The sequence below is a fragment of the Heloderma suspectum genome, chromosome 9 (assembly GCF_057233095.1).
Source record: "Heloderma suspectum isolate Gila_16-S chromosome 9, 16-S_ref, whole genome shotgun sequence".
NCBI classification, from domain to species: Eukaryota; Metazoa; Chordata; class Lepidosauria; order Squamata; family Helodermatidae; genus Heloderma; species Heloderma suspectum.
This window is the reverse complement of record NC_139466.1, coordinates 35,408,654-35,428,346: the sequence shown is the minus strand read 5'-3', so window position 1 is coordinate 35,428,346 and position 19,693 is coordinate 35,408,654. Positions and strand designations below refer to the sequence as shown.

The 19,693-nt window shown below is 47.3% G+C and overlaps 1 protein-coding gene and 1 long non-coding RNA gene across 7 annotated transcripts in view; one reads left to right on the top strand and one right to left on the bottom strand.

The window, feature by feature from the left end:
• The window catches only part of GAB3 (GRB2 associated binding protein 3), a 137,777-nt gene extending 127,330 nt beyond the window's left edge, over nucleotides 1–10,447 (top strand). For all 6 annotated transcript variants that reach the window (XM_084814098.1, XM_084814100.1, XM_084814099.1 and 3 more), the window contains one exon: nucleotides 585–10,447. In XM_084814098.1, coding sequence (XP_084670224.1) covers nucleotides 585–701 — 117 coding nt within the window. In that variant the 3' untranslated portion in view covers nucleotides 702–10,447. The remainder of the gene's footprint in view (nucleotides 1–584) is intronic.
• A 3,186-nt stretch (nucleotides 10,448–13,633) lies between these two features.
• LOC146338591 (uncharacterized) lies at nucleotides 13,634–18,744 on the bottom strand. Its single transcript, XR_014784851.1, has 2 exons — nucleotides 18,424–18,744; nucleotides 13,634–13,734 (listed from the first exon to the last, which is right to left on the bottom strand). It is a non-coding gene; the product is annotated as an uncharacterized LOC146338591 (long non-coding RNA).
• Between the last annotated feature and the right edge of the window lie 949 nt (nucleotides 18,745–19,693).

Genomic DNA, 19,693 nt, shown 5'->3' with positions numbered 1-19,693 from the left:
GAAAATGTGTGTTTCAGGGGAAATGCCATACAAAAATGCATGCAAATTTCCGTGCCGGCTTTAAAAAAATCACAAACTGATGTGGAAATGGGACAGTGCAAAAAACGGCTTGAAAAAAAATGCAAACATTATAGACAGTGAAACTGTCCTCCCAGGCCTTAAGGTACCATCGACTGCAGCAAGAGGCTGACTTTTTATTTTGCTTGTGTGCAGAGTACAGTAGGTGTCATTTAGATGAAATCCTCAGGGGTTGAAATTCACTCTGTTCTTGCCCTCTCAAGGAATTGACACACAGAGAGAAAAAAAATCCCTTCATCTAAAGCCCAGTGTACTGTACTGCCTGTTTTTGTGTCTCCCTGGCCAGTTCTGGGCTGGTTTACAAGGTGACAGATGGGGAATTGAGTCTTAAACCCGTAGTAGGGCGAAGGACACTCTTCTCTGCTGATGTCACCTTTAGCTTCAAGGTGAAAAAAGAAAGACCAGCTAAAGATGGAAAGGAGGAGGGAAATCGGCATAAGCCCAACTTTATCCTTGTCAAGGTTTTGCAGATGGACTCATTTTTCTAATTGTCTTCCTTTTGGTAGAAACCCTTTTTCTCTGAAGAACAAAGAGTGGATTACGTCCAGGTAGATGAGCAAAGAACTCAAGCTCTCCAGAACACTAAACAGGAATGGACAGATGAAAGGCAATCCAAAGTTTGAAGGGGGAGAAGAAACCTTTTCTTGGTTAGCTTGATTTTGCACACTGAAATCCAGGTAGTTTGAATGATCCAGTGGAGACGGCAAGAAGGTGGTCGCAGGCGGCGTGGAAAAATGTGCCTGCCCACCGTTTTCACGAGCGACGCCTTTTGGCTATGGAAGGAGCATGTCAGTGAGAAAGGACTTATTTGTAGTTCATTGAAATTACACAGTCACTGTCGTCGTCTCGATTGCCCCTTCCAGTAATGGATACATGGTACCATTTTAGGACCTGAACTTGGGTTGGCGCCTTTGAACACTTAATGGGAACAAAAGCCTTGTTATGTCACATGAAACACTGTAATTACTTCTTACTGTTGTCATTCTTGTTTTAATCCTCCCTATTTAACAGATGCTGCATCTACTCTAGCATCTGGTACTGACAGGTATTGGGGAATAAGGGCTAAACATTAGAAACAATATAAAATAACTTTTGTGGGAGGGAAGAGGGGAGGGGATATCCTTGGTAAGAAATGTTTGGGTTTCGTTGATCGTGTTGGAGAGTGTAAATAAGACTTTGCACTGTTGACAATGGAAATCAGCATTGCCGTTTACCCCCCACCCCACCTCTCCGATCATCATAATCGCAGACTGGCATCCGTCACCATTAACCAGCTGTTCTTCAGTGGCCAATTGCTCACGATGCATTTGGGGGTTTGGTTTGTTTTTCTCCTCCGCTGCGAGGAGTTGCTTTAAATGTAGCAGAAGTGCTCCTATGCGTCCGCTGACTCCTAAGGCTTTGCTTTCAAAAGAAATCAAGGGACGCGGCAAAGCCAACCTCGGCATGGTTGGCAAAGAGGCAAAAAGCATCCCAAGTTGTGCTGCAAAAAAGAAGATGCCGTTGGAATTCGCAGGGATGACTGTCCGGGTTTTGGATCCCAACGAGCAAGATCCTACTGGATCACAGCCCCCGGGAATGTTGCTCCCCCCAGCACGGCGTAATTATTGCTAGGAAATTACTGGAATGAACCTGACTCGACCCTTTTAGCATTAAGATATTTTACTTCACATTTAGCCTTCTTTTAATAAAATAAGTGAGGACATGACCTCTGCAGTGTTTTGTTGAGGGTGGCCATTTTGTTATAGTGGTTCTGGGGTTTGTGACACTTGATTGTTGCTCATGTAGGTTGCCTCAGCAGCCTCTTTTCCCTTTCAGTGGAGCTACTGACTCAACGGTCTGAATTTTGGTGGCTACTTGCCCCCTCCCTAGCAGGTCCCCTTCGTTTATAGCAGCTTAGTGACAGGCTGAAACCCAAGTGGCGAAGCTTCACCAATCACTGCTTCTTCATGCAGGTCTTCTTTGTCTATAACAGCTTCATGACTGGCTGAAATCCAACTGATGAAGCTTCCACTAATGGTCACTTCATGGTGGGCAAAGCTGTGCTGGCTGGAAGTCTCTTCTGCCTGCCACACAGCTGTTACATGTACAGATGCTCGGCTGCAAAAGAAGAAGGAAGCAGCACGAACGAGGTTATTTGGATGGAGATCAGACCAATGAGGGTGTGCAGGTGGTCAAGGAGTGTTGAGGGTGTTGTCAGAATGTGGTGAATTAGAAAGTTATGTTGGCTAAATGGATTTTTCTGTGCCATTAGACAAAACGACTTACAGAGCTGGAACACTGATGCCTCAACAGGCTTCGATCAGGGCTGGGTCACTTGTGGTCCTCCAGATACGGTGGCCTACAATTCCCACCAGCCCAAGCCAACATAGCCAATGGTGAGGGATGATGGGAGTTGTAGGCCAAATATCTGGAGAGCCACAAGTTGCTTACCCCGACTTAGAAGAACCATTGGCTTAATCCAGCAGGACTCTTCTTATGTTCTGGCATGGCTGTAGGCAACATTCAGGTTCAGAGGCAGCATGGCATCAAGTACGAGCTGCTGGGAACAAAGGGACGGGGATATTGCCTTCCTGTCCCTGCTTGTAGGCTTCCCAGAGGCGTCAATTTTTAAAAAATAATTTCCTTTCTATAGCGCCCAATAGCTGAAGCTGTCTAGGCGGTTCACAAAAATTAAAACCACAAAGCGCAGCATAAAATAGTATAAAATATGAAATCTTCAAACCACAATATAACAGTACAACCAGAATAAAACCTAGCAGCAATGCAGAGGTTTAAAATACAGATTTAAAACACTAAAGCTAAAAGACTAGGAAGCTAAAATGCTAAAATACTGGGAGAATAAAAAGGTCTTCACACTGAGGCTGGAAGGAGTACAATGCAGGTGCCAGGCAAACCTCCAGCTGGGCACCATGGGAAAAGCTGGGCTAGAGAGATCTTTGGTCTGATCCAGCAGAGTTTGCTGCTACCTTATTGCAAGTGGGGCCTGTAACAAAATAGGAACAGGGGAAGCTGCTTTATATTGACTCAGACCCTTCGTCCATCTAGCCCATTACTGTTGACACTGACTGGCAGCAGCAGCTCTCCAGGGCCTAGGGCAGGGTTTTTTCCAGCCCTGCCTGGAGATGCAGGGGATCGAACTTGGGACCCTCTGCACGCAAAGCAGGGTCTCTGTCAACTGAGCCACACTCCTCAAAAATGTTGCGCTGGGGAGTGCTTCTGTTCAGTGCGCCAGCCAGTAAGCCATGCCTTCTTTCAGGATACTCCGTATCATTTCCCCTTCCGTGATTTTCTGTCTCCCCCAGATCCCCAGCATTCTGAGCATTCACTCAGTTCTCCATCTTGTTTCTCAATAATTCCATTTTGGCTGCAACAAAATGTTGCGGTATGGCATCTCCTGTTCATATCTCCAGTTACTCCATTCCCCCTCCCGCCTGGTTTTCCATCCCCCAGCAATCAGCATTCTACAGCTACTGAGCATGCACAGTCATCCTTAGGCTGTTTAGGGGCTGTTTTTTTCACCTTTAGCATTTTTTGTACTGCCGAGAACCTCGTGTTTGCCCTGAGCCTGTGATGCCTCCCTCTTGTGTGTGGGTGGTGCTGTTTAGAGGACATATGTATAAGCACTCACCAATAAACACTGGAAAGACGGTGATGATGCTCTGGTTATGTCTTCCCCTTAGAGAAAGCCAACTTTTTTATTGGCTGCTGCTCCTGTGCCTTTAAAAGCAGCTTCATCTGCGGGTGGCAATGCTTCTCTCCATGCCATGAAATGCTTCACTTGCTAATTCCTGCAGATCAATCTGCTCCTAAGACAACTCTTGAGTTTTTTTCTCTCCTAATGAGGTAGTCATCCTAATGATCAGCTACCAAGGCAACAATTCCTTAACGAACACACCTTGAACAGATCCTGCTCAGGGGGTTTCTGGAATAAAATAGGACATCTCATTGACCTGAATGCTGCCAACAGGGCTTGCATCATATTCACCTTTATGCCTATTTAACCAGTTCAATAAAGTGATAAAAAGCATAAACTTGAGCATGGGCTACGGAATCTGTGCAATGTTAGGTAACCACTTTTAGGTAAGGCCTTGTTTCAGCGGGGTTTGATCTTGAGCATGACTGATGGGATTATTTATTAATGATGCCTCCTGTTAGAAAGGTAATTAGCAGAGAAAAACAAACAGGCAAAACAGAATGAGCATTTACCAGTCCCACATCCCCACGAGCTATCTTAGTATAATAAAGGGAGGCCACGCCTTTCTTTAGTGAAGAAAACAGTTTTACTCACAAATATTCTTGCATATACAATGCAGGTATAGCATAGAGTTTCAAAAGAGTTTGTTCGGTCCATTTTGTGTTCCATTACACTGGCAGGAGTGAGTGCAACCCCATGTGGTGGAGGTCAGGGAGGGGGGGCAGAGAAGGAGCAAAAGGAAGAAACCACATTGTAGGCTATAGAGATCTTGAGGCTAGCTGTGGTCAAAATTCCCATGAATTAACCGCAACATGGCCCCCTTTCAGTAGCTTGCAGGCAAAGCTGTAACATTCCCAACAGTGAGAAGTGAAAGCCTAACATCAAATGGCATTCTCCCTTGCTGATTTCAGTCTACAGCGGTTGTGTGATTGGGAACTCGGCATGATAAAATATACCATTGATTGTTTCACACAATAGTGCCAGGCTAAATGTTCTCACTGGAATTTTCAGCTGAATGGAGGGAAGGTTTCTATGGCAAAAAAAGGGGGTGAAACTGCCTTCCCTCTTTTCACCTTTTCAGGAAGGACAGTACTCATCAACTACCCTTGCAGCCTTCCTTTGGTAGGTGGCCATTTTTATTTTTCAGTAACGCCCCAGAATAATGCTCCATTGTGACATAGCCTTATTCCAAGTGATATTCTGGTGGGAAGAAAATGGCAGTCACCATTTTAATGATAGCTATCCATGGGGCACCATCCCACCCCCCAGAATGCCTCTCGGAATGTCAGAGCATCACAACTTAGCATTACTATTGTGCATTACTCGAACGTAAAAATGGTTGCCACTGGCCCAACGAGAATTGCCAGCAAATTTGGTGCCCCTGCCCTTGAAATTCACCCCCGCTCTCCTGAAAATAGCTGACCCCCTTTCACCTTTGCACCCTCTGAATGGGGCCTCAAAAGGAAGGGGGGTCACTCAGCCCTAGTATAATTTTGCTTAAGAATAGCACAGGCAGTTCCGGAAACAGCCAGGGTTGAAAATTGAAACCCATTTTCACCTTGCGTCCACCAAACGTTGCAGAGCAAAGTTAACACCTAGCGGGAATAATGCTTCCCACCCAAATAAAGTGCCATCCCAATCTCAGATCAGGACCAACCCACTTCATTTTGTTGCCCAAAGCTCCTGAAATTACAATAGTGATCGTTTTCTGCAATTAGAACCAGATTTCTGAACACAATTAAACAAATCTCTGTGTTTCATCAGTGACAAAGGGTCGCCAATTTCTTTGTTGACAGAGTTCCGTTAATGCTTTTGCAATGGAGGCCAACACTGGAAGCAGAGAAGAAGTTCAGCTTTTGGATTTCTTTTCATCATGCACCAGTTCTAAAACAAACCCTTCCCCCCCCCCCCAAAAAAATCATCCTTAATGGAATATTCTGCTTGATGAGGACAATGTTCTGAGAGTGTATTTTATGAAAGCCTCTCTCTGTGTTAGGAAGGATACACATGACTATGCAGAGGGACGATGCAATGTATCGCCTCCTCCTTCATCTTGGTGGATGTTGTTGTAAAGTGAGTGCCCATGAAATTGTGTTCTGTTTTCTAATAAACCAAAATAAAGGAAGCCTTCATAAAAACTTAAGAAGAACTGTACTGGATCAGACCAAAGGCCTACCTAGTCCAGCATTCTGGTCCCACAGTGGCCAACCAGATGCCAATGGGAAGCCCATAAGTAGGACGTGAGGACAATAGCAACCTCCTGCTTGTGTTCCCCAGCGACTGGTATGCAGACACATACTGCTGGTAATCTGTAGCCATCATGACTAGTAGTTACTGATAGCCTTATTCTCCATGAATTTGTCTAATCCCCTTTTAAAGCCATCCAAATTGGCACACGTCTCTGCATCTTGTGACAGTGAATTGCATGGTTTAACTGTGTGAAGTTCTTCCTTTTATCTGTCTTCAATCTCCCATCATTCAGCTCCACTGGAGGACCCCAGGTTCTGCTACTGAGAGACAAGAAGAAAATCTTTTCCCTATTCATTTTCTACACAGTGTGCGTAATTTTATATTTATTTATTTTATTTACATTTGTATACCACTGTACATCTAAACAGATTCCAGAGCAGTGAACATCAAAGAGATAAAATGAACAAAATATAAAAAGGATGAAACATGATATTAAAATTATTCTTTAAAAAACAGAGTGTCAATAAAACTGAGGCTGGTTAACCAAGGAAGGCTTCCTGGAAAAGAGCTGAAAACAACCCATTGTTGCCGCCTGCCTGACTTTCAGAGGCAGGGAGTTCCTCTGTCATGTCCCCCTCTTTACCCTTTTCCTAACTACCCCCCACACACACACACACACACTGTAACCTTCCTCTTTCTTGAGCGTGATGAATCAGCCGGCCAGCAAAAACCCCTTGATTTGATTAATGGCCTTGCTCCCTTGTTACCTGCCCTTTTCCATGCTGGTTCTGAGTACATTTATATGGTACTTATGTGTAAACAGACCATGTTGCGCCAAAGTATTCTATCAGCACATCCCTATATTCAGAATAAAGTGCCCCTGCACTTAGGAGGCTTCCTCATTTGGATCTATTTTAGTTTGTTTGTTTCAGAATGTATTTATTTCAGTATTCAGGGTCACCCCTTCTAAGGTGGCTCACAACATATTAAAGTGCAACTTTTACAGCAACACGCTACAGGTCATAAAATCACAATGTAAGACACCAGCATGTCCCAAGATAACAATAGCAGCAGCTGCTGCTAAAAATATTTTTATTCAGCAGAATGTAATGGGCTAAATATAAGGGAGTGTGTTTAGCTGCAATCTGATACATACTTGGGAGTGAATCCCTTTGAGCTCAGACGTACTTCTGAGTAGACATGCAGTAGCTACTCTGATGTAAGCCCTGCTGAGTTCAATAGGACTTACTCCCCAGTAAGTGTCCCTAGGATTGCTCCCTAACAGTGCAATCCTATGCATGTCTACTCAGAAGTGAGTCCTTCTCAGTTCAATGGGACTTACTCCCAGGTAACAGTGTGTGGAGGATTGCAGCCCAATCATCCTTTCTGAGAGCAGCTATGGACAGTTTGATGGCACAGATTGCTTGCTGATGTCTTGCCTGTTCTTTCCTGCTGTATAGCATCAGGTCTTTGGTTCTTTCGTAATCCTCAGCAATGTGTCTCTGTTCCCTGGTGGGACTTAATTTGAGCCAGGAGTCATTAGGGGTGCTTCCAGATTGAGGGCCCCTAGCACTTAGGGTGGCCATGTGTCCTCATTTACAGAGGATCATCCCAGGGCCAGCCCTACCATTAAGCAGACTGAGGCAGTTGCCTCAGGAGGCAAATGCTGGGAGGCAGCAGCAAGGTTTTGGAGGAGAGAGCAGGTGCACAGTCTGTCCTGTGCCCCCTATGGTTGCCCGCTGCCCTCAGGTGTGGCAGTGGATGTTATCCCATTGCTAACATTGAAGAAATATTAAACTGCCAATCCAGTTAGCTTTTGTACATGAAATGGGACGGAGGCCCATCTGGTCCTTTTCTCAGGCAGCAAAGTATCTTGAGCTAGCCCTGGACCATCCTCTATTTGAAGGCCTCCTCTATTTGAAAGGCTGCCCTATCTGAGTCCAGGTTAAAGATAAAGAACCATAAGAACTGTTGTCCATCACTAGGTAGCCCCTGGGCAAGCAGACTGAATGGGCAGGCCCCCAGGTCACCTGGTCACACTCTTCCATACTATGGTGAGTTTTGCTGTATTTCTATTTAAATTATAATAATTATTTCTGAATCTGCTTCTACACATAATCAATAAGCAGATGCAAATTATAAGCAACTTTGTACCCCCTTCTTGCATTTCCTTTTCTTTGCATTTCCTCTTTTTTCGGCAATTCGTAAGGGGTCCCCCTGCTAGCGCTGCCAATCAAAAGGCCTCGTGCCATTTCTGTCTTACCCTCCTATTCTGTCTTACCCCCCTTCATGGATTTTTTGGGATAGGAAACAAACATGGGAAAGGCTGCGGGAAAATGTGGGAGGTTTACAAATGGATGACAGTGATGTCTACCTATGTCTTCTCTATGAGGGGATTGTTTAGTTTGCGAAAGAGGTGAGTAAAGGGAGACATGATAGAGGTGTACAAAACTGCATGATGTGGAGAAAGCGGGTAGGAAGACATTTTTCTCCCTCATAATACTAGAACCCAAAGGGATCATCCCATGAAGCTGATTGGTGGAAGATTCAGGACAGAGAAAACAGGACTTCTTCACACAGCACAGAGTTAAACTATGGAATTTGCTACCACAAGATCTGGTGATGGGCACCAATCTGGATGGCTTCAGAAGGGGTTAGACAAAATCCTGGAGGAGAATCCTATCAATGGCTACTAGTTCTGATGGCTCTATGCTACCTCCAGTATCAGAGGTAGTATGCCTATGTACACAAGTTGCTGGGGAACATGGGCAGGAGGGTGCTGTTGCTCTCCTGCCCTGCTTGTGGGTTTCCTGTGGGCAGCTGGTTGGCCACTGGACTGGATGGACCCTTGGTCTGATCCAGCAGGGTTCTTCTTATGTTCTTGTGTTCATGGCTTTGTTCTGCCCCCTCCCACATGTAAAATTCTGTAAATGGGGCAGGGTGATTGCACAACAAAACCCTTTTCTAGAAGCCCCCTAGGGCTCAGATAATCAAGGTTTCAGTGCCCAGGCTCAGCTATAGGGACCTGTGAACCCTCATCTGCAGACTAAAGCAGTATAGCCCAGACACAAATTGAGCACGTCCGTGATAACTTAACTCCCAGTCCTGGATGTCTTATCTTATTTGGCTAGAAGAAAACACCTGTCAGGGGTGTTTCTGAGCACAGGGAGTGGGATAGCAGTTCAGATTCTGAAGGAGGACTGCCAGACATGGGAGAGGTGTTTTCCCAGGCTAGTCCAGATATGAGTAGGCCGGCTTCCCAGGTTACAAATGTACAGCTGGCTGAGGATGAGGGTCCCTCTTCACACACACACACCTCGTGAGAGGCAGCGAACAGGAAGAGGCAGGGTCTGGGGAGTATGACCTAAAAGATGCCAGATGCAGGCACAGAGCAAAGAGAAAGAAGGCCAAGGCGGAACTTAGACGGTCTACCCGATTGGCCTTGCATGAAAAGCTGTGCTTAGAGGCCTCATGAGAAGAGAGGGACCTCCCCCCCTTAAGTTAGGCTAGTCAGACCACCTCCCTCTTCAAATGGCGGGCAACTCTCGTAACTTCCTTTTGAATCCCCTGAAGGCGTTCCTTTGTAGACTGAGAGTCAATGAGAATTTGCATCTGTATGACCCTGTGAAGTAATGGATTAAAAGCTGTAGACTGAAGCCTCTCCTCTGTGTATGTTTAGGCGTAGAAGTAAAGTGGGGGCCAAAGGAATCCTGACAACACCTCTAGCCTGGAGGGCTTTGGCTGTATATAATCATAGAGTTGGAAGGGATGTCAGAGATCATCTAGTCCACCTCCCTGCTCAGTGCAAGTGCAGCATCCCTGACAGATGGTCATCTGGCCTCAGCTTAAATCAGTGGAGGCTGGTGGCTCTGATGTCTGTGGGGCGGTGAGTCCACTCCGAGTTTCAATCAGAACCAGTCAGAATTCTAAAGGAGCTATCCAAAGTACTCTGCACCTTGCATAGCTCCTTTAGAGTTCTGACTGAACCTTGGATCAGTCACTGCCCCATGGACATCAGAGCCACCAGCCTCCACTGACTCAAATAGCTCCATCAAAGGAGAACCCAGCACCTCCCGACACACTCTGGTCCACTGCTGAACACCTCTCACTGCTAGGGGGTTTCTCCTAACGCCGAGCCGAAAGACAGGCTTTTGATGTGAACCAAAATTATACATGTACTAATCGAGGGCGGGATCCAGGATTCCCTGCTACAGGAAGGGAGCTTCTGCGAGAGAAAGGGCTGAACTCACGGAAGTTCCCTCTGCCTGATTTTTTGGGGTCCCACGCGCATTCGCACACCACAGCTCACTCCGTTCAGCAAGATCTCCTGACCTTCTGCATGTAGCATTTTCAGGAGGATGGAGGGGCTGCATTGACTCAGCATACATCTGGATTGACTCAGCATACATCTGGATCCAACCCTCAATATTATCATTTGGGACCTGTTTTACAACGGGAGTCCACGTGTATTCTCGGCTATATTGTTCATGCGGACAAGATCTCCTGACTACAGTTGTGGATGCTCCTTGAGAGTTTAAACACCGTAATCCTATGAGCGTCTACTCAGAAGTAAGTCCCACTGTGTTCAGTGGGAGTTACTCCCTAGTGAGTGTGTTTAGGATTGCATCTTCAGATCTCTTCCTGGGTATCTCTAGCTTTTCCTGTATAATTGAAATCTGAGGCTCAGTGGCTGTTATTCAGCCTGAAGGCTGTGTTCACACATGGAAGGATTGTTGTTTGTCATTTTTCAGAACGTTGCTATGGTTGTGCATCTTTTTAAATAGCATTCCCAAAGTTAGTGCCTTTTCCCCTGGCCGTGGCCCAGCTCCTATCTTTCAGCTGCTCAGCCCCCAGAAATACAGTGGTGTAGTGGTATGCTTTGAAGTGCAGGCACTCATCATGACAAGCCTCCAAGAAGAGCCCAAAAATGCAGGCAGCCATATCAACAAACAGGTTCTAGCATTTTTCATCTCCACCAGGAGCGGGTCTTTTGTAAAGCCAACAGGTCTTAATTGCCCCTTCAAGACCAAAGCATGCCAAAATATTTTGCGTTATAACAGAGAATAATATATTGTTGCTTGGGAAATTACTTTCTCCCCTGCTACTGTTCGGATTACAGCTAAGTGCAGAGGGAACAGGGAATTCCGAGGGGGTGGCAGATGACATCATCATCCCTGCTAGTAAAAAGGTGCCGTTGCTGTGTCCCTGTGAGCCCTGCAGAAATACTCCAGTGCTGCTTCTCCCAGTATGGAGACACAGTGGTGTTTGTTACAGAGCCAGGGCTGCCCAGAGGGCTGATTTCCCTGTAAAGGTAGAGGGTAACAGTGGTGAACTGCTAGCCTTCTTTCCCTTCTCCCCAGACAGAGCAAGCCAGTCACTTACTGTGGCCTGAGGCAGATATTTACTAATTATTTTATTTAAACTATTTCTAAACCACCTTTCATGATCACATTACAGGGCAGTGTACACAATGCCTTAAAATGACCATTAAAATAAAATACAAAGAGAAAAACAACAACGAAAATCCACTAAGCTAGGTATTAAAATCAGCAAAAGCATGGGTATGCAGATGACTTTCAATGAGGCCCTGAAATGCCATCAAGGATGGGGCCTGCTGCACTGCAGGAGGTAGAGAAGTCCAAAGGTGGGGGGCCACAACAGAAAAGGCCCTCCCCCTGGTTGATGTCAGATGTACCTGTGCAGGTGATGGGACAACCAGGAGGCCCTGATCTGTAGATCTCAGTGAACAGGCAGGTTCATTCAGGAGAAGGTGGTCCCTCAAGTAGCCTGGTCCCAAGTTGTTTAAGGCCATATATGTTAATGGCATCACCCTAAATCTGGCCCGGTAATGTGCTGGGAGCCAGTGCAGTCCTCTGAGCTCACAGCAGGCTGTCCCACTCAGCAACCTAGCTGCCGAATTCTGCCATAGCTGCTGTTCCTCAAGGGAAGATCCATGTAGAGTGCATTGCAGCAATCCAATCTTGAGGTTTCCAAAGCATGGATCATGGTGGCCAGACTATCCCTGTCCAAGAACAGCCATTGCTTCCGTACCAACCAAAGCTGGTAAAAGGTGCAGATACGATACTGGGTGTCCTGCTTGTACCTACAAGGACCCATACATGTGTGGGGACCTGGCAAATAATGTCACAGGACAGGATCCAACAGCATGTCCAGGGGCTGAAGCAGGGACCTCTTATTTTGTGGGGGCCTGGGGAAAATGGCTCTAGTCCCCCCACCCCTAGACAACCACTGTCAGAGCTTTGGCTGGGAAAGAAGATGGCCAACAGAATTTGGAGAGGCGATTCCGAGCCGTTCCTATTGTATAATGCTGCCATCTGTTGTGTGAGTCACAGTAAGAAAGCCTTGCTAGGAGCAGCTGCACTTGCTGTAACTTTTTGGGGGGGAAAGGTGGACAAAAGAGGCTTCTGCTCTAAGATTTTAAAGTATTTTCTGCTATTAAAACGCCCCACCCCACTGATGTCACCCCATCTCAGTTAAGGCGGCCACTTCCTCATCCGCGGAAAAGAGGAAATGCATTGCCAAAAAAGAGGACAAGAGAGGACACATAATTTCCATGCAATGTGAATGTGCTAATATATATGCATAGATGCACATTTAGAAATACTGACTCTAATTGGAATAGAAATACAATACCAAAGCGTCCCTCAGGTCGGGAGGAAACCCTAATGGACGAAAAGGTTGAACAGCATTTGGGCAGCTTTCCCTGTTACGGTGCTACCGGGATGGAAGGAGCCCGGCCTGGCAGAATTCTCCCTTCTAAGCAAAGATGCGGGAGAAACCCTCCCATTGCCTGGAGCTGATAAGCCTAAATTAGGGGGTGTTGAACCCAGTGGAGGCTGTTGGCTCCACTGTCAGTGAGGCAGTGAATCCGCTCCGGCTTTCAGTCAGAACCAGTCAGAACTCTAAAGGAGCTTTGCACCTTGGATAGCTGGTTTGGACTGAGACCCTGAGTAGATTTCACCGCCCCACTGACAACCAGCCCCCCGCTGGTTGAACTTCTTTCAGCCCAAGGGCCAAATTCAACTCCCGAGAAGCTCTCGGGTGCCGCATTGCAGTGGTGGCTGGAACCAAAGGCAAAAAGGCCAAACACCAAAAACACCAGCATATTTTAGCTTAAAGTTCTTATTGCTGGTAACTAACCCTCAGGAGGGGCATTTCAACCTTTTAGAATCGGGGGGGGGGGCCACAAAAGTCGGGAAACTGCCATGAGATTAGCAGGTGGGGGAAGAGGTGTGGCCAAGAGAAGGGGCGTGGCCATCTGGGGAACCCCGGAGGGACAAATTGGGACTGGGGCGGCAGATTTGGCCCACGGGCCTGAGGTTCAACACCCCTGCCCGAGGGCTGGATCCTGGTTGCCTGGGCCATAACAAGTGCTCTTGACTGCATAAAGCTGCCTAATATTGTTTGGGTTCACACAACACGCTAACCCACACTCAGTGGTTGAGTGTGGGTTGTTCTTGAACCATGGGTTCTTCATGTTCGCTGTGCATCACACATATGGTCTCTGTGCCTGCGCGGAGCCCTATTTGGGAAACCTCTAAACCTCGGGGGGGGGGGGAATTGGCGGGAACCCTCCCCTACCACTTACTGCGCATGTCCAAGCGGGTTCCCACCTTCCCCCTCAGTTCTCTTTCGACTGCCTTGCTCAAAGGATGCTTTATCAGGAACTTCGTTCCCCTCTGAGATTTTTTTTTTCCGCTGAGCAGCTCTGTTTTTCTTTTATTCTTCTTTCTTTTATTTTTCTCTTCTTCCTAAAAAAAGAGTAGATTAGTTTACTTCTTTTGTGGGACCTCTGATTGGGGAGAGGCGCATACGGCAGTTAAGGCCCCTTTTTGAAAATGTCTGAAATGCAGCAGTAAATTGCTCCCTACAGACGGATACTCTCTCTGTTTATTGTCTGAACACAGAGCGTTTTCTGCAGGGTGGGTTATCATGTTGTGTGAATGTAGCACATTTTCCACAGGGTGGCTTGTTAACCACGCAGTGTGGCTTGTTAGCCACCCTGAACAACCCAACAACAAACCATGGGTTCTCAAGGTGGCTTGTTTGAGAAAAATAAGCCACATGGCATGGTTAACAAGCCACCCTGTGGAATACACGCTGCATTCAGATAGCACGATAAGCCACAGTACAACAATCCATGGTTCGACAATAACCTGCACTCAATCACTGAACCTGGGTTAGTGTGTTGTGTGAACCGAATCACAGTGTCAGACCACTGGCCCATCTAACCCAGTGTTGTTTTCTCTGACTGGAAGCAGATCTCTAAGGATCCAGAGGAGAGGAATCTTCCCAGAGGCCAGTAGTTACGTATGCATTTACTTAGAATTATTGTAAGGCTGCTTTGACAGGTGGAACTGTAAAGCATAGTTTTGAGTAGACATGTAGTAGGATTGCACTGCAAATAGACAAATGTATCGATGCTATCAGGGGTGTGGAGGGGAGGGACTGAGACATGAGAATAGCCAACAAAATGGCACAACGTGAACTAAAAGCCACGGCTCAGGCTGTCTGCCAAGGCCGGAGAGTCAGCCAAGACCAGGCAAACAGAATCTGACATCTGGTCAACTGAACAAAGTCCAGCCCGGTTGTTCCGACCGATGTTCCGTGCGCCACGGAGGTTGACAGTCTCTCTGGAGATGGGAGGAGAAAGTGCTGATAAAGAGGATCTGCAAAGGGCCATGTGATAATTCCAGCCGTTTCATTTGAGCCGGATGTTCGGGCCGGACCGCATGCCACGCAGGCCGCAACTTGCATGTGGCCCATTGACCCATTTTGTTCCGCTCATGTTGGGCCTGCTGCTGCCGCTGCTGATCTAGCACTCCCTGCCTCACCTCCTCAGCATCCGGCTGTTGCCACCCCTTCCCTGCTGGTGCACTCCGCATTTGGGCTGGGCAACAGGGAAAGGCACTTTCCTCCTCAGCGCTCAGCATGAACAGAGTGGGGTGCTAGCATTGTGTCCCTTTTCCCCGCTCCTGTCTGTGCTCTGCATTTATGCTGGGTGCCGAGGGAGAGTCGCTCCCTTGTGGCCCTCGGCAGAAAAAGTGGCTGTGAGTTGTAAGCTAATCCTCAGGGGAGTTAGAGCGAGTAACGGCTTGGAAAGATGCCAGTATACTACCCAATTCTGCGAGCCTGCAGAACCTCTTTCAGGCTGAGGGCCCAATTCAGTTTTGGAGAAGCTCAGCGGGGAGGGGGGGGAGTCATCTTCCAGTGGTGGGTGGGGCCAAAAAGAGAAAGGGAAGCACCAAACTACCAAAAATACAAGCATATTTTGACTTAAAGCTCTCGCTACCAGGAACTAAGCTGTAGGAGAGGCATGTCAACTTTCTAGAATAGTTGTGGTTGGGGGGTGGAATGCACAAAATCTAGGACACCGCCAAATTCAAGCCCCGGACAAACAGAGGAAGGCAGCCAAGACATCCTACCGAGGCAGGTGGGCCAACTCACCATCTTACTGGCCTGGCCTGGGACTGTGTTTAGCTGCCCGAGAGAAGCTACCCCCTGGCGGGAGCTGAACAAAAAAAAACCCTCCCCCAGGCTGATTACACCCCTGCTATACACCAGTGGGGGCTGGTGGTTCTGATGTCTATGGGGCAGCGAATCCACTGCAAGTTTCAGTCAGAACCAGTCAGAACTCTAAAGGAGCTATCCAAGCACCTTGGATGGCTCCTTTAGAGTTCTGACTGGTTCTGACTGAAACTTGCAGTGGATTCGCTGCCCCATAGACATCAGAACCACCAGTCCCCATTGATTTAAGCAGAGGCAAGATGGCCATCTGTCCGGGATGCTGTTGGTGCACCCTGCAGTGCAGAGCCTGCATTGAGCAGGGAGATGGACTAGATGATCTCTGGGGTGTCTTCTCACTCCATGATTATACACAGCTGCAGCCCTCCAGGCTAGAGGTGTTTTCTCCTGACTTGTTCTGACTGAAACCTGGAGCGGATTCCCCGCCCCACTGACATCGAAACCATCAGCCTCCGCTGCTGTACACATTTACCTGGGAGTAAGTCCCTCTGAACTCAGGAAGAGAAGGAAATGATTGTGATGAAGTACAGGAGGCAAACATGGCTTTTTGTTATTAAAGTGTACTGGTAAAGCCGATTTGGTGCTCAATGCCCTCCCCCCAAGAGCTGAACAGCACATGAAAATGTTATAAGAATACAAATGAGAAACAGTCATCCCAAATCATGCAGTCCAAAGAATAACACTACAAAAACAGCCAAATGGGAGAACTGAGGGATAAAAAGCAACAGCCTCAGGTATCATTAAAAAAGCAATGTGGCAAAGAATCGTTTTTACCACTGGTTAGGGATGCACACTGGATTTGGCCAGAGCCCAGGCTGAATCGGGTCCCTTTTGACCGTGTCTGATGCCTCCCGAGGCAAAGCAGGCTTCCCTCCAAAGTGGCCCGAACCTGCATGAAGCTTTGTTCACAATTTGGCTTTGGAACAGTGGACACTGTGCCTCCGAAATATTGTCTTTTGCTTTCTTCTTCTAAATGCTGATGAGGGAGAGAGTGGCTGCTGAATGACTGACAGGTCCATCTTTGAATCATAGGGCACATTTTACCAGGGGCTCGCCAATCACTGGGCTTTGCGGGGATGGATTGTAAGCTAAACTGTGTCTCCTAGCTCCCTTGTTCTGTAGCAGGCATGTATGATGTCGGAGGTCCTGTGTTGGGTTGGGGCTGGGGTCAAGTTCTAGTTGTTCATGATTTCAAATTCCCCATCCTTCCCTTTCTCAGTCATGAAATCAATCCTTCGCTCATGCCTTTTCTTGCAGTGGAAAAATAATTATTTCTGACACTACCACGCTTCGCTAGTTAAAAAAAAAGAGAGAGCCTCAAATTCATTTTCACTCATCATAACTCCAGAGCCCCTGCAACTATCCTTCTGAAACTGGGCAGATTTCTTGCCTGGGGACATCTCTATGAAGTACATCATTTTCATACTTATTGCCCAAAAAACCACAGTGGGAGGGAAGGGGAAGCAAGTCAATCCCCCCAAAACATTTGATGATTCCCGTTCCACATACAAAGCTGAACCTATCCTTCTGAAACATTGCATATTTCTTACTCAGGACCAACTCTAGGATGTCTGTAATTCTCAGAACAATGGTCCACAAGGAACACAGGAAGATAAACATGTCCTGTTTTGGATAACCTCAAAATGTAAAGGCTGCTCTTGCACAGAAGTCCTTTACCTATTCACCTGAAACATGGCATGCTTAATCCACTCTGAAGAGGCAACTCTCCCTGCAAAATTAATTCAATTCTGCCAAGAATAAAAAGGCTATCAGCTTTTTTAACTCTTGGCAGCTTTAAAAAAACATAAAAATGTAAAGATGCATACCACAAAAACTGGTGCACCTGTTTTCCTGAAATTTCACAGGCATAATCTCACCCTAAGAGGCTAAAGAGGCTACTATAACAGCAAATTTCATCCCATTCTGACAAAGAAAAAATGTTATAGCTTAAAAAAAAAATTCTCGTGATAGTCAATGGGAGGCATGAAGACTTGGATTTCTGAATCTCAACTCAAGTTTGGTACTGGAGCTGAAGTGGACAGCCTCTGACTTGGTCTGAGCCAAACTGATCCAATTTCCAAAGCATCGGATTGGGGTCCAAGTTGAATGTTGTGGTTGGCGCACACTTCTACCACCCACAAAAAAGGAGAAAAAGAAAGGACCAAATGCACCTCTCGTGAAAGGGAACTCTAGAGCCAGGGGAGCTCCGGTGGAGAAGGCGCTGTTCTACATACAACGAGCTAGGGGGTCAGGGAAAGAGGGTGTTTCCTAGGAAAAAAGGTGTGGCTGTCTGGGGTTGAGCTTAGTTTCTGGTAGCAAGAGCTTTAAGTCAAAATACGCTTGTATTTTTGGTAGTTTGGTGCCTCCCTTTCTCTTTTTGGCCCCACCCACCACTGGAAGATGACTCCCCCCCCCCCGCCGAGGTTCCCCACCCCACACCTATTCCTTGCATTGCATAATGGCTTTGCGCATTGCAGCTGCAATGCATACAACGAGCTAGGGGGTCAGGGAAAGAGAGTGCTTCCTAGGAAAAGAGGTGAGGCCGTCTGGGGAACCCTGGAGGGCCGGGTTGAGACCCCAGGAGGGCCAGATTTATCCTGTGGGCCTGAGGTTCCCCACCCCACACCTATTCCTTGCACTGCATAATGGCTTTGCGCATTGCAGCTCCAATGCATACAGTGATGACAGCACTTGCTAGCATTAGGAGCACCAGCAGCGCTAGCCCAGCACAAGTCCTGGGTCAGCTGGCAGCACCAGCACAGTTCCCAGCTGTGATGATGTATTGCCCAATTTTGCCTGCTCTTCTGCATGCACAATGACATAAGATCAAGCTCACTGCTGGCTTCAGGTTTTTGAGCACCCTTGGGCAAGACACCCTTAATGGAGGCCCTCCAAAAGAGAGTCTCCCTTCTCACCAGCATTGTCACCAGCTGCTCTTGCTCCTTATCGTCTTTTTCATCATTGCTCCCATTTATTTATTTATTTATTTATTTTCTTGATTGCCCATCTGGCTGGTCATCCGGCCACTCTGGGGGATGTACAACAATACAATTTAAAACAGTAAAATTACACATTAAAACATCGTCTAAAAATACCCTAACCCACCCCAAATGCCTGCCTGGATAACCAAGTTTTCAATACGTGGCGGAAGCTCATTAAAGAGGGGGCATGGCGGAGTTCCCTAGGGAGGGAGTTCCACAGAGTGGGGACCACCACAGAGAAGGCCCTCTCCCTCGTCCTCACCAGCCTAGCTGTCCTGGCTTGCTTGCTTGACAAGTAGAGAGCCAGGGAGCAAGCAGGCCATGGCATCTCCTGCTCCTCCTTCTTCCCACCGCCGTTGTCTGGGCCGGAGCGATAGGCAGGGGAACAAGCAGGCTGCAATGGTGAAGAGGAGGAGCAACTCCAGGGGGCTCTTGTCAGTGGATCCCTGCTGGGGTGTGGGCCCTTGGCAGGTGCCCAACCATGCCTACCCTTGGCGCTGGCCCTTATGGAGGGCTTCAGTACTCTTAAATAGCGGTAGGCATGTTAGCTGCAACTTATGTTACTTGTCAGCTTGGGTGTGCACTGTGCTTTGGGGGCTGGGGAGTTTGCAAACAGTGCAGCAGGCCAGGAGCCAATCCGTCAGCCAAACGGAGATGTTTTCTGATGACTTCTGCTCCAGTTACGGGTTTAGCAATACAATTGCCCAACCACTTCCTGATGTGATATTCACTTCCTTTTTCCTAGTACAGGGAGAGAACAAAAAGGCCCAACTGTCTGGCAGGTCCATGCGCAAGTTAAACTTGGAGAGCAGCAGCAGAGCAGAACACCTGCGAAGAGGCCAACACCTAAGAAAACAAAAGAATCCGCGAGAAGCTCGCTAGGCTAGATTTGTGTGACTTAGAAGCCCCCATCCCATCACTTCCGGTTTGGGACTGATGTAGCCCTGGCAGCTTCCACGGGCTCTCCGTGGGAGCTTTCTCAAACAGCTTTTTAAAAGGTTGAAAAACCTTTTAATCTCCCCCCTAGAAATGAAGGGGGGGGCAAGGCCAAATAGCTCTGGATTTTTGCCTGGAGTAAGGTAACCCCCCCAGTGATAGTGGAGGAGCTGGATGCCAGGGTTTTCCCCAGGGCTGTACCAACGCGAAAAGCTGTAATGAGACTCCTATTTTATATCTTAAGTTATTATTATTACTAATATTCAGG